Source organism: Juglans regia, chromosome 2, assembly GCF_001411555.2.
Source record: "Juglans regia cultivar Chandler chromosome 2, Walnut 2.0, whole genome shotgun sequence".
NCBI classification, from domain to species: domain Eukaryota; kingdom Viridiplantae; phylum Streptophyta; class Magnoliopsida; order Fagales; family Juglandaceae; genus Juglans; species Juglans regia.
Genome location: NC_049902.1, coordinates 32,280,117 through 32,292,841, shown reverse-complemented (window position 1 = coordinate 32,292,841; position 12,725 = coordinate 32,280,117). Strand labels below are relative to the sequence as shown.

The 12,725-nt window shown below is 34.5% G+C and overlaps 1 protein-coding gene across 1 annotated transcript; it reads left to right on the top strand.

Annotated features, from left to right (window-relative positions):
* The first annotated feature begins 8,348 nt into the window (after positions 1 to 8,348).
* Positions 8,349 to 11,175, top strand: LOC109011022 (uncharacterized protein At4g22758-like). Its single transcript, XM_018992036.2, has 3 exons — positions 8,349 to 8,882; positions 9,855 to 10,062; positions 10,648 to 11,175. Exons 1-3 carry the CDS (start codon positions 8,550 to 8,552, stop codon positions 10,890 to 10,892), a joined length of 786 nt encoding a protein of 261 aa, XP_018847581.1. The 5' UTR covers positions 8,349 to 8,549; the 3' UTR covers positions 10,893 to 11,175.
* The last annotated feature ends 1,550 nt before the right edge of the window (positions 11,176 to 12,725 follow it).

Genomic DNA, 12,725 nt, shown 5'->3' with positions numbered 1-12,725 from the left:
ATTTGGGTATCTCTATAACTCCAATTTTCTAGGCGTCCCCAGAATTTGCTGAGTTATACATGCTGACCATGAAATTGCTTCACCTAGGTTTCTCTCAATCCCATTCTAGTCACATGTTCTCTGAATTTCTCCAGAGATAAACCTTTGGTCATTGGATCTGCTACCATTTCGGTCGAGGAAACGAAATTAACCTTGACCTCACCTCTTTCCACTATATCTAAAATATAGTGATAATGCACATCAATGTGTTTTCCCTTGGAACTCTGTGTTCCACTTTTTATCAAAGAAATGGCAGACTGATTATCGCAAAACACATTGATTGGTTCTGTGGATGTACCCAAATTTAAGCTTTCAATAAAGCGTTTTATCCACACCGCATTACTCACTGCAGTACTACAAGCAATATATTCTGCTTCCATAGTAGACTTAGCAACACAGCCCTGTTTCTTACTTAACCAAGAAACTGCTGTTCCACCAAATAGAAATATATATCCAGTTATAGATTTTCTATCATCTACATCACTTCCAAAATCAGCATCACTATAGCCGATTAATTCTAGATCATTGTTTCCAAAGCATAATTTCAAATTTTTGGTACCTTGTAAATATCTCAATATACGCTTAACTGCTTGCCAATGTTCTTTACCTGGATTGGATTGAAATCTACTTACCAATCCAACTGCATGACAAATATCTGGTCTGGTACTTGTCATTGCATACATGAGGCTTCCCACAGCTTGAGCATAGGGAACTTTAAGCATTTCACTTATTTCATCCTCATCTTTTGGGCACATACCTTTATTTAAAGTATGAGCTTTGCAAACAGGCGTACTTAAAAATTTACAATTTTCCATACCAAATCTTTTAAGTACTTTTTCTAGATATTTCTCTTGATCTAAATACAATAGATTTGAATTTCTATCTCTAGAAATTCTTATTCCAAGAACATAAGCGGCTTCACCCATGTCTTTCATTTCAAATTTAGATTTCAAGAATTCCTTTGTTGCATGCATCATATCTAGACAATTACTTGCCAGTAATATATCATCAACATACAATGATAATAATGTTAATTGATTATCATTTTTCCATATGTATACACAGTGATCTAGTGGACTCATTTCATATCCCATTTCCAAAATGGCTTGGTGAAATTTCAAGTACCACTGTCTTGAAGATTGCTTAAGTCCATACAGTGACTTTCTCAACCTGTAGACTTTCTCTTTATGTCCTTTAATTTGGAATCCTTCTGGTTGAATCATAAAGATATCCTCTTTTAATTCACCATTGAGAAAAGCTGTTTTTACATCTAACTGATGTAATTCCAAATTCATCCTGGCAACAATGGACATGATGATCCTTACGGATGTGAACTTCGCCACAGGCGAATATGTATCCACAAAGTCTACACCTGGTTGTTGAGTATATCCCTTGGCCACTAACCTTGCTTTGTACCTTTCCAAACTGCCATCAACTTTAAATTTTCTTCTGAGAACCCATTTACAGCCAATAGCTTTTCTATCTTTTGGAAGATCTGTTAACTCCCAAACATTATTTTTGTTTATTGATTCTATTTCATCTTTCATGGCCTCAAGCCATTTATCTGAATCAATACTATTGACTGCCTCAGAAAAATTTTCAGGATCATTATCTAAATTTTCCAAACTGGTATTTAGTGCATAATGATCTTGAAATAATATTGATGGTCTTCTGGATCTTTTACTCCCACTGTCTCCAACATCAATGCCTGAAAATTGATTTTCATCTGACTTTCTTTTATTATTCTGGATTTGAATAATATCATTATTTTCATTGTCAGATTCTGTGGAGATCCGTTGATTCTCTAAATCATTTAATAAATCTATTTGATCAACAGGAGTAACAAGGTTCGTGTTTTCCAAGAAAACGGCATCCCTACTTTCTATCAATCCTTTTTCAGAATGATAAAATCTGTAGCCACTTCCGTTTTCTACATACCCAATAAACCTGCATTCCCAGGTTTTACTTTTTAATTTATCCCTTAGTGGCCTTGGGATAAGCACTTGTGCCTTACAACCCCACACTTTGAGTTTACTTAAGTCTGGTTTATGTCCCGTCCATAATTCGTAAGGTGTAAGAGGTTTCGCTTTAGTTTCAACTCTATTTAATATATATGCTGCAGTCGATAATGCTTCACCCCAAAAATGTATTGGTAGATCAGCATATGCCATCATCGATCGCACCATATCCAATAGAGTTCTATTTCTTCTTTCTGCAATGCCATTTTGTTGAGGTTTATATGGCATAGTATAAATATGTCTTATACCATTCAATTTGCAGAAATTATCTAAAGCTTCAAATTCTCCTCCTCTATCACTATTCAAACTTTTAATGGGTCTACCCAACTGGGTTTCTACTTCTAATTTAAATTCTTTAAATTTCTCAATTGCATCAGATTTATGCTTGAGTAAGTAGATTTGTCCATATCTTGAATAATCATCAGTGAAAGTAATAAAGTACTCCATTCCTCTATGAGTTTTTGTTTTAAAAGGTCCACACACATCAGAATGTATAATTTCTAGTAAATCCGTAGATTTCCAACTTTTTGAAAAAGATTTACTACTCATTTTTCCTTTGATACATGGTTCACATATATCAAAATTATCTGAGTTTATTTGTGGTATTAATCCACTTTTATACATTCTGATCATTTTATTTTTATTTATATGGCCTAATCTTAAGTGCCATAAATATGTACAATCAGTAGACACATTCAAATACTCAAAAATAGGTACTTTATTAATATCAACATTCAGTACATACATATTGTGATCTTTCATGCCTTTCACTGACACATTTCCCTTACTAATTACAACGGTTCCGGACTTAAACTCAACTGTGTAGCCTTTCTGATCTAGTACAGGCACAGATACTAAATTTCTACGAATACTAGGTACATATAGAACATCACTAAGTAAAATAATGGAACCATTTATTTTGAATTTACATGTACCTTGCCCCAAGACATCGCAATATGTATTGTTGCCCATATATACTTTGTGCTCTCCAATTTGTTTATCTTCAAGTTTGACAAACATATCTCTGTTCCTACATATATGTCTTGTCGCTGCAGAGTCAGCCCACCATGAATCTGTCACTGGTTCCACTAGCATTACTTCTGAGATTGTCATCACAATTTCCTTACTTTCTTGTGCTTTTCCTTTGTTAGGACATTGTGATTTGTAATGACCCTTCTTTCCACACTTAAAACAGTTTCCAGAAAATGGTTTATTTTGTTTTCTTTTTAACCATTTCTTTTTCTTGAACTGTTTTGGCTTCATCTTATTCTGTGTAGAACGCTTATCTTGAGCCATTAATAAATTGGATGACTCACCATCTTTATTCCTTCTTTTCATCCTTTCTCCTTCAAGTACTAAAAGTACTGGAAGCGATATCATTGTTACTTCATTTCCACTGTGTGTTAAAGAAGTAATAATGTGTTCCCAAGATGAAGGAAGACTATTTAGTATGGTTGTAACTTGCATTTTATCACTGAGAGGATGACCGGCATCATTTAATTCTTTTGCCATCAACTCCATTTGAAGTACATGATCGCCAATATCATCATTCTCTTTCATACAAGTCCGGTTATACTTATCCAACAATAACTGTATATAAGTATCCGACCTTAAACCATACTTTGCTTCAACTGCATCCATTATTTCTTTAGCAGTTTCATAGTCTTCAAATAAAGGAATAATGTGATCACTCATGCAATGCAAAATTAAAGCTTTTGCCCATGCATTGTGTTCTATCCATTTATCTACATTTAAAATGCTGTTTACACTTTCATCATCTTCTACATTTCCTTCCCATGGCTTTGGTGTTGTTAATGTATATAAGGTTTTTTCATGGGTTAGAAGAAAAGTTATATGCCTTTTCCAGGCCCGGAAATTTCTTCCATTCAATTTTTCTATCCCCGAAGGATCAATACTTTTCTTCGGTGCCATGAATAATAAACCTTAAAAAAATTAATCAACAAGAAGAATGTAGAAATAATAAATGTGTACTATTTAAATATAATAGTTCAACTGTGAAAAATTAAAATTATTACAAACTTAATTAGTAATAATAATAACCCTTGGGTTTAATCCAAGGTGGCAGCCTAGAAATTCTCCTATTATATTTTATATAAGGAGAATAATAAAAGCGACGCCCCGATCGAGGATATCCACGACCTTTCCTTGATGTTTCACCTCTTTCAAAGAATTTCTGGCGGTAATTTCGATCAACAGGTGCTTTATAATAATTTGGCTTGAAATTTGGAGCACAACGGCTTTTGAACGGACCAAATCGGGCTTGAAATGATCTCGAACGGCCCGATTGAAATTTTCTGCCCTGAACCGGTTCAGGAAACCGGGTGAACCGGTTCAGCCGGTTCAAGCCGTGTTCTGGAGATCGGCTTCTGGAGGCGGCTCGGTCAACGGCTCGGTACTCGGCTTGGTCAACGGCTCGGTTGTCGGCTCGGCTTGGAGGCTCGGCTTGGCGGCTCGGCTCAAGAGGCTCAGAAACGGGCAAAACGACAATGTCGTTTTTACCGTTATTAACCTCCGTTGGCTGAACGACACTGTCGTTTAGCCTTGGATTGGTTTGAACGAGATGACCGTTGGACGAAACGGCACCGTTTCGTCCTGGGTTGTCTTCAACCTCGCGCAGGCGCACTGCAGTGTCCCTGCGTGCGGTTTCCTCAGCCCCGTCCGACCAAATGGTGGCCGGCGACGACGACTCCGACGTGCTCCCGAGGTCGACGACGTCCGGCGGTGGTGAGAGACTCCGGCGACCGGCCGAAACAGTAACTTGGTGGACAAATGGGGTATTTAAATCACTATTCCTTTGTGTAAAATAATACCAATAATTTTCTTCAAAATAGTAACAATTTACTAAATTTTGAAGATTACCAGTATACTCTAAACCCCCCACCGTGATCTGAAAAAGTTTCTCTCTCGGATTTTCAAGCAAACGAAGATGATTAAAATATGCAAGTGTGGTTGCCAAACCAAGCACTTGCCTATTTATCGTCTTTGTAATGCGAGATAAAATTCCCTCTGACATAACCAGGCTCTTGATACCACTGTAGAGAAATTAAATAACAAATAGAAGCGGAATTACGACAATATGGTGACACTCCCGTGAGGGTATTTGTCCCACAAGTTGGTGATGAACAAAGGGAATTGAGTGCATTTGTTTGTGCACCAATGACCCCTATTTATAGGCCATCATGCACCGGTTGGTAAATGGCACATCCATTGGTTAACCAATGGTAGCCCAAAGGTCACAACCTTAAGGAGTGACACATCCTATAGTGAAAAGGCACAACTATTGGTAAACCAATAGTAATCCAAAAGTTACATCCTTAAGAAGTGACACAACCTTTTGACTAAATCAAAAGGTTGTGTCTCTTGACACTTCCCTTAACATCACCCCTCATGGGAACCATCACCATGTTAGAGAATATTATCCCAAGGGGTACACCGTTTGGTGATCACACCCCTTAGAATAACACTCAGAGACCATGGTATAATTCTGGCTTTTGATCAAACAATCCATCTTAGTTTGAGGTATGGAAGGTCTGCAAATAACAAAATTAAACAACAAAAAGACAGACTGCTCATTCTTTAATTCTTTTGCCAATTAAAGATCCACGCACACAATTTCTGATGTTATCAACTCCCCTGGTTTTCTGAAGAAGTTTTCTACTGTTAGTTTTATCCTTTGATGTGTATAAGTTACATATGTATATCTTCCTTCAAACCTTATCCATGTCTTGTGAATTTCACACTCCTGTCCTTAACCAAGTTCAAGAATATAAGTGCTGTAATGCAAACATGTCTGCAGATGATGTGATATAAATTCAATTATGATTTAAGTTGATGTTGTGGCATTTTCGCTACTTGGTTTTTCGTCGATTCATCTGTCAGTGAGCAAACAAGGTGTTTGACACCACTTCACGAGACTGCAACTTTACAGAGACACAACACTCCGAAGGGCTGTTCTTGTCCTATGTCAAGGGACGTCTTTCATGAAAAGCCCATCACCATTGAAGATATTCACGCGCACGAGAGAGTACAGAGTAATGTGCGATCGCTCTAACACACCAAACACTGCCATACATGGAGGATTTTCTTTTGGAACCAAATGCACAGATTCCATGTTTCAAATGTCAAGAAAGGGATCACATGCAAAGGTACAAAAGGTGATTGAAACGGCAAGGTCAGAGCTTATTATTACTTTAATCACGAGGCTTAGAAACAAGGTTTATCGAAATTGCCATCTTACAAAAGATGATCGAAAAAACTGAGGTCTCTCTCTCGCCCAAATAGAAAACTTTACATCAAAACCCTTTCAAAACTCCTCTCTATTTGATTGATGAACAATCTTTTGCTTTTTCCATAAGAAAAAAAAATGCTAATTAGTTTTAGATAAATATATTAGTTCGACATTTAGAAATTAATGCAAAGGCAAAACCGGGAGAAGACGAGATCACCACGCTAACAAAATAATTAGGTACTATTTTGCCTTAATCTTACACCTTGTAAAATATTTCCCTGAACAAAATATTTTAATTCTTCCTACTGGTCTTTGGTGGCCGCAGCCAACTGGCCAGTTGGGACTTAGAGCATCCTCAATAGATTAGTTAAGGTTAAAGGACATTTTTAATGAATATGAAATAAATTTGACTTTTAACTATTCTATTTACGTATGTCTTTATATTAGAATAACTATTTTTTTTATATAACAATAAAATAATATACAATGAATTTGACTTATGTATTCATATCAAATCCTCACATTGAATTATCTATTTATTTATTATATAGTAATGAGTAAGTAATAATTAAAAAATATATTTAATTATTATTTTATTATATTTTACCATTTAACCTATTATATATTAATTAATAATTATATTCTAATTAAATTATGTTAATTAGTAATCCTATTCTAAACAAAAAAAAAAAAAAGAAAGTCTGGTACCATGTGAGGCACTGAGGCCTCCTTGCACATGAGCCATGCGTTAATGGTTTTTTTTTTAATGAGTAAACTGAACCCGTGTATTAATAGTTACTTAAAAAATATAGACATTTACTTGAAAGTAGTTAATTTACTTCAAACCGTGCCTCTCAAATAATTAATTTACTTGAAGCCGTGCCCCCCAAATATCACTTGGTAATATTACTTTCGTTTAATTTGAAAGTAGACAGAGAAATAAATGATAAAATATATATTTGGTGTATCTATAGTAACTAGCAAATTTGAAAATGATTTTGGTGTTCATTGTAGCTAAATATTTAGATTTTAACTAATCCATTGTGATGATATTTTGGGATCTAATAGTTAAATATGTGATGAATTTAGCTTGTAGCTAATACATTAATGATGCTCTCAGCTCCCGTTTGGATTGAGAAGCGATTTCAACTAATTTCATCTCATCATTACAGTTTTTTTAAATTTCAACAAAAAATATAATAAACAATTCAAATTAAAAAATAATATTATAATAATATTTTATTCAACTTTTAACTTTTATCTCAATTAATCTCATATCAGTTCACTATCTAAACGACACTTCAATCATCATCTAAGAAAATAAGAAAAATGTTTAGTATAAATATAAAAATAAAAATAAAAAGATGTCGAATAATATACTTTAATTTCCAGTGGTCATAAAAAAAAAAAAAAAAACAATTTAGATCATCTGCCCATCAATAATTGTGATTTAGAAATATAAGAATAAAAAAATGAAATAAGTTTTGATGTGTACGTACAAGCAATTCGATCGGACAGCTAGGAGCTTCTGGTCGGAAAGAGAGACAAGATCCGTAATTGTTTCTACTATTATCATTAGTATTAATTAATTAATATATATACTTTCAAGCATCTTGGAGACTTCAGAGATTGGGTTTTGAAGGTCGATAACAATTAACAGTGCGCTTAAAAAGAAAAACATTCATTAGAGTGAAATTAACTAAATGGGTAAACTGAAAACAAGAGAGATAAACACATAAATCTAAATAATTAAATTTATGTCTTATTACGATATAAAATAAATAAATATAAATTACAAAAAAAAATTGATATGAACTTATTTTTTCTGTCGAGTCACAAACTTATTGGTTTCAGCGTTAATATTAATAGTCATTATAATAATAAATATTGTTATTATTATTATTGTTATTATTATTATGCTAAGCATTTCTTGGGGTAGATTTGTAATTGTACAGGTCCCCACAAAAAAGTTAGCGTGTTGGAAATAAACTAATGAAATAAACTCAAACTTCAGCGCTCGGAAAAGAAATAATATAGTACAGTCTGGCCAATGAAATAAAAGCACCGTTGTTAACTTCGCAAAACCACCAACTACCACTCCAACTTCTCCTGGTCGGCCGTTCCTTCCTTTCTGGTTACTCTTCCAAATCACACGAAACAAGAACGAGAAAAATTCCCAGTCAACCTCCCTCTCCCTTTTCAGTTCCTAAACCAATAAAACCAGTGCTCCTACTATTCCATATATGCCCGAGAGAAGTCTGAGGCGGAGAGCTCCGGCCACCAGTGCCCGGTGTAGCAAGCCGCCGAATCCGTCTCCTTCGCCTCGGGGGAGGAGCCCGCCGCCCCGGAGATCGGCGAAGCATGCTTCGAAACCCGTTAAGATTTTGAATCGGTGCTCTTCGGACCCGATGCTTTGGAGTTCGAGCTCTGGTGTTAGCGGCAGTAGCATCAGCGACGATGATCAGAGTTTGAGATCTGAGGGTGGCGGTGTTCTTTTTGGGCCTCACACATTCACGGACGTCTTTGCGTCCTCGCCTTCGTTGTTGGGTCTCCGTCTCTCACCTCAGAGGTACGAGGTAAGAGTCAAATTTGATATTTTTTGCTTTGTTTCTTTTTCATTTTTCACCTGTATTGTATATGGGAATGAGATTTCATATTTGGTAGCAATCTTTTACCTTCACACTCAAAATATTAGTTGAAAGTTTTGGGATTTAAAAAAGAAAAAAACAGTTTCTTTATGCTCGATGACATCAATCTCGACCCTGCGTTTGTTCATTGAGTTGTGAAAACCTATTCAGCCACCCAAAAAAAAAGTAATACCCGTATGGATATTGAGATGAGAATGGATGTTTTTAGATGAAAGGTGAAAAAATATGAAAACCTCTTCAGCCACCCAAAAAAGAGTAATACCCGTTTGGATATTGAGATAGATCGGATGATTTTAGATGAAAGGTGAATAAATATTGTTAGAATATTATTTTTTAATATTATTATTGTTTTGTGATTTAAAAAATTTGAATTGTTTATTATATTTTGTGTGAAAATTTAATAAAGTTGTAATGATGTGATGAGATGAGATTAAATACTTTTACTATTCAAACAAGACCTTAAAAGAAAAAAAAAATAAGACACCCATTTTAATTCAACAATCTCCATGCCAAAAAGAAAAGAACAAAGAAAAAACTAGAAGTATGCTATATCCATTTGAAAAATTGATTGCCTCAAGAATTTTTTCCTCCCCGTTCATTGGGTTGTATAAACCATTAACAAATTGTACCCTATAAACTTGGAAAACCCCAGAGTTGATTTATTTTTTCTCTTTTCTGTTGGTTTTCACTTTTCATTTACTACTGGCCCCAGTGGGTTGGTTGTTGAAAATAATCCAAAACGATGTTGCTTTCGGCAATGTCAAATCCAGTGATTAGGTGTTTCCCATGCTTTCTAAATTTAAGCTTTGCCAGTTCTTATTTTGGCACTTTGATCACGAGATTCTAGGGCTCCAACCATTGTGCATATCCAAACGTTGTGAAGGTTATGGAATGCTGCAGGGATATAGGAAAGATGCAAAGGTGGTGGTTAATGTAACAGTTGAAGGAAGTCCAGGACCGGTCCGGACCTTGGTTAAACTAGGGGCCAGTGTGGAGGACACCATTAAGCTTGTTGTAGACAAATATAGCGAAGAAGGGCGAACTCCTAAGCTGCACCGGGATGCAGCATCCTCATTCGAATTGCATCAGTCCTATTTCAGTCTTAAATGTAAGCAAATGTTAAGATTTCTTTGCCTTTTCTCCATAGATAGAACCACCAAACAAATCTACATCTGCTTAAATGGGTGTGTGTTTGTTTAGAGTTTTGACCAATTTGTCGACCCTGGTTTCTCATATAAAGACAATAGTCCTTAGATAGTCTGAAGTTTTTCCTTCAAAGTATGGTTTGTCCAAAACAATACTTTCTTTCTTAATCATATGGTTGCCAAATCCTAATGACGGTAGACTTTCAAACATTGATCATGAATAGAGGATTACCTGTATTTTTAGCATTCTTAAAATGATTCAACATAGCATAATCTGAAGACTGTTTCTGGTAATAATTATAATATAGAAAGTGATTTAAAATATCTGCAACAAAAATATAAAGCCTTTTTTAGAAATTATGAATGGCTATCGAGAGAGTATTGCCTAAGACTGGATATGTAAATTTTCAATGCATTGGCAGTAGCTTCTTGTTCAATCAACATTTGATTCCCATCCTAATCAGCCTCCATGAGGATATATGTCGATAGGATTAAAAAGAGAAATCAATATCTTCTGCTGAAATGTTTTCCTTACTTCGGTTGAGTAGGTTTGGATAAATCAGAAATGATTGGGGATGCTGGCAGCAGAAGCTTCTATCTTCGAAAGAGTAGCAGTCAGCACAGTAGTAATGCAGCATCTCCTTGCACTACTGAAATTGTTCCGGCAAGAGAATGCTCTCCTCCACCCATTCCACCCCCTGCATTTTTGCTACCCTCTTTCATTGCCCGAAAGATCAGCAAAATTGTTAGAAGAACACGCAGGCTTTGGAAACTCTTGGTCTGCCTACAATGAGGATGGCCAGACACCATATATTTATTTCTATTGATTTGAGTAACAACATATAATTTATGTTACTCATAACAATAGCAGCTGAATTGGTTTCCCTTTCGCCCTTTAATACAAATTCCCATTTTCTTTGATCATACGTACGTACGTTATGTACGTAATAGGGAATTGAACTCTCATTTCCTTTCTCCACTATTTGATGTGTAGATTGCTCATGTAAAGATATACTGCAGCCATAGTGCTGGTTCAAATCACAAAATGAATATCCAACTGTGAAGCATTACAAAAATATATTCAAGTCGCTTTCTATTTCTTTTGACGTCCGCTACATATGAGCTTGTCATGTTCTTCTTTATCCTGTCTTAAATTGAAGTCTTTAAAAAATTGACCTCGTTTGAATTAGAAACTCATCTTCTATATAAAATATAATAAATAATTTAATTTTTTAAAATATTAAAATAATATTAATATTAAAAAATAATATTTTAATAATATTTTATTTTATTATTTACAAATCATCTTAACTCATTTCTAAATTCAAACGGGCCATATGCTTCTATTGATCAGTGATAGTAAATCCTAAAATTTGAGAATTAAATAGTAATGGATAATCGAGAAACAAAATTAAAATGCGACAAGTACTATAGTCGAGAAATTAGCAAGGTCATTTTTTTATTTGAAAATAAAATAAAATAAAATGTGATGTATCTTTTTTCTGGACCCATTGTAGCGGTACTCTGGTTTTGGACCCTTTTTATTGGCACTTTAGGCGTTAAAGAAAAAAACATAGTAAATTACTAAATCCATCCAATATTATATTGAATAATATTGGTTGGAGTTGTCACCATTCACTAATGTTCACCTAACCAGATGTTCCCCAACCAGGAAAAAGGTCGAATGAAACAGACAATGTGCAACCGAATATTATTTCCTTGTCCATGACCCCTAGAAAGTGGGGGGAGGCTTCAAGCATTGAAATAAAGGAGGAAGGAGAGCATTCTTTTTTAGCTTTTGTCGTCTTGGTCGGCAAAATGTACAAAATGGTCGGTTGGATATTACCGTCACTAAAGACCCATCTCAAATACTGTGCTGGGGGTTTGCAATAAAGCTAATAAATTAAAGGAATGATTTGTAGAAATCTCAAATATATAATTTTTATATAAGTTTTTGTAAAAAAGTAGATTTTATCTTAAAAAAATATAAAAAAATTATTTTTTATTAGTGAGACTCATTTTTATTATAAAAAATTTGTATAAAATTTGTCTATTTGAAACTTATATCTAATATTACTCAATAAATTAAGCAAGTTGTATACATGACTTGTGCAAGTGTTTTGATGCCACGTTAAAGTTGGGTGTAAGGCAGGCAATATTTAAGAAGTGGAAACTTGAAACACTAAAGCTTTGGTCAATGCTATCTATTGAGTATGGAGCGAAGTATAGAACAACTTGTATCCTATTCCTATGCATGCTGTCCAAGTTTTGAATGAAAATCAGTCCGCTTTTCCATTAGGTTGTTAAGAGGGTGCCGTGTCAATTTGGGCTGGGGTGTTCTAACTTCTGTCAACTATAAAAGCAACAATTGTCGACTAATCAATCACGACCTAACATTAATTGTGATAACAGAAATGCTAAAGGTCTCCAAAGTTTGTTCCGAAAGTATATTTCGAAAACTTTTTTTTTAATTAAGAAAATATTTTTTAATAATATTGTGATTTTTTTTTATTTTTTTTTAATAAATATTTATGATGATTAAAAAAATATATAAAAAATAAAAAAATAAAAAGAAAAAGATGAAATGTACATTTCGGAATACCAATTCCGAACAAATCTTCGGTAG

Bases quoted from the DNA above. Each gene is read 5' to 3' on its own strand.
- LOC109011022 (XM_018992036.2), top strand. From the start codon at position 8,550: ATGCCCGAGAGAAGTCTGAGGCGGAGAGCTCCGGCCACCAGTGCCCGG. The intron at 8,883-9,854 runs GTAAGAGTCAAA...GGAATGCTGCAG, and splicing joins TCTCACCTCAGAGGTACGAG to GGATATAGGAAAGATGCAAA. The intron at 10,063-10,647 runs GTAAGCAAATGT...TCGGTTGAGTAG, and splicing joins GTCCTATTTCAGTCTTAAAT to GTTTGGATAAATCAGAAATG.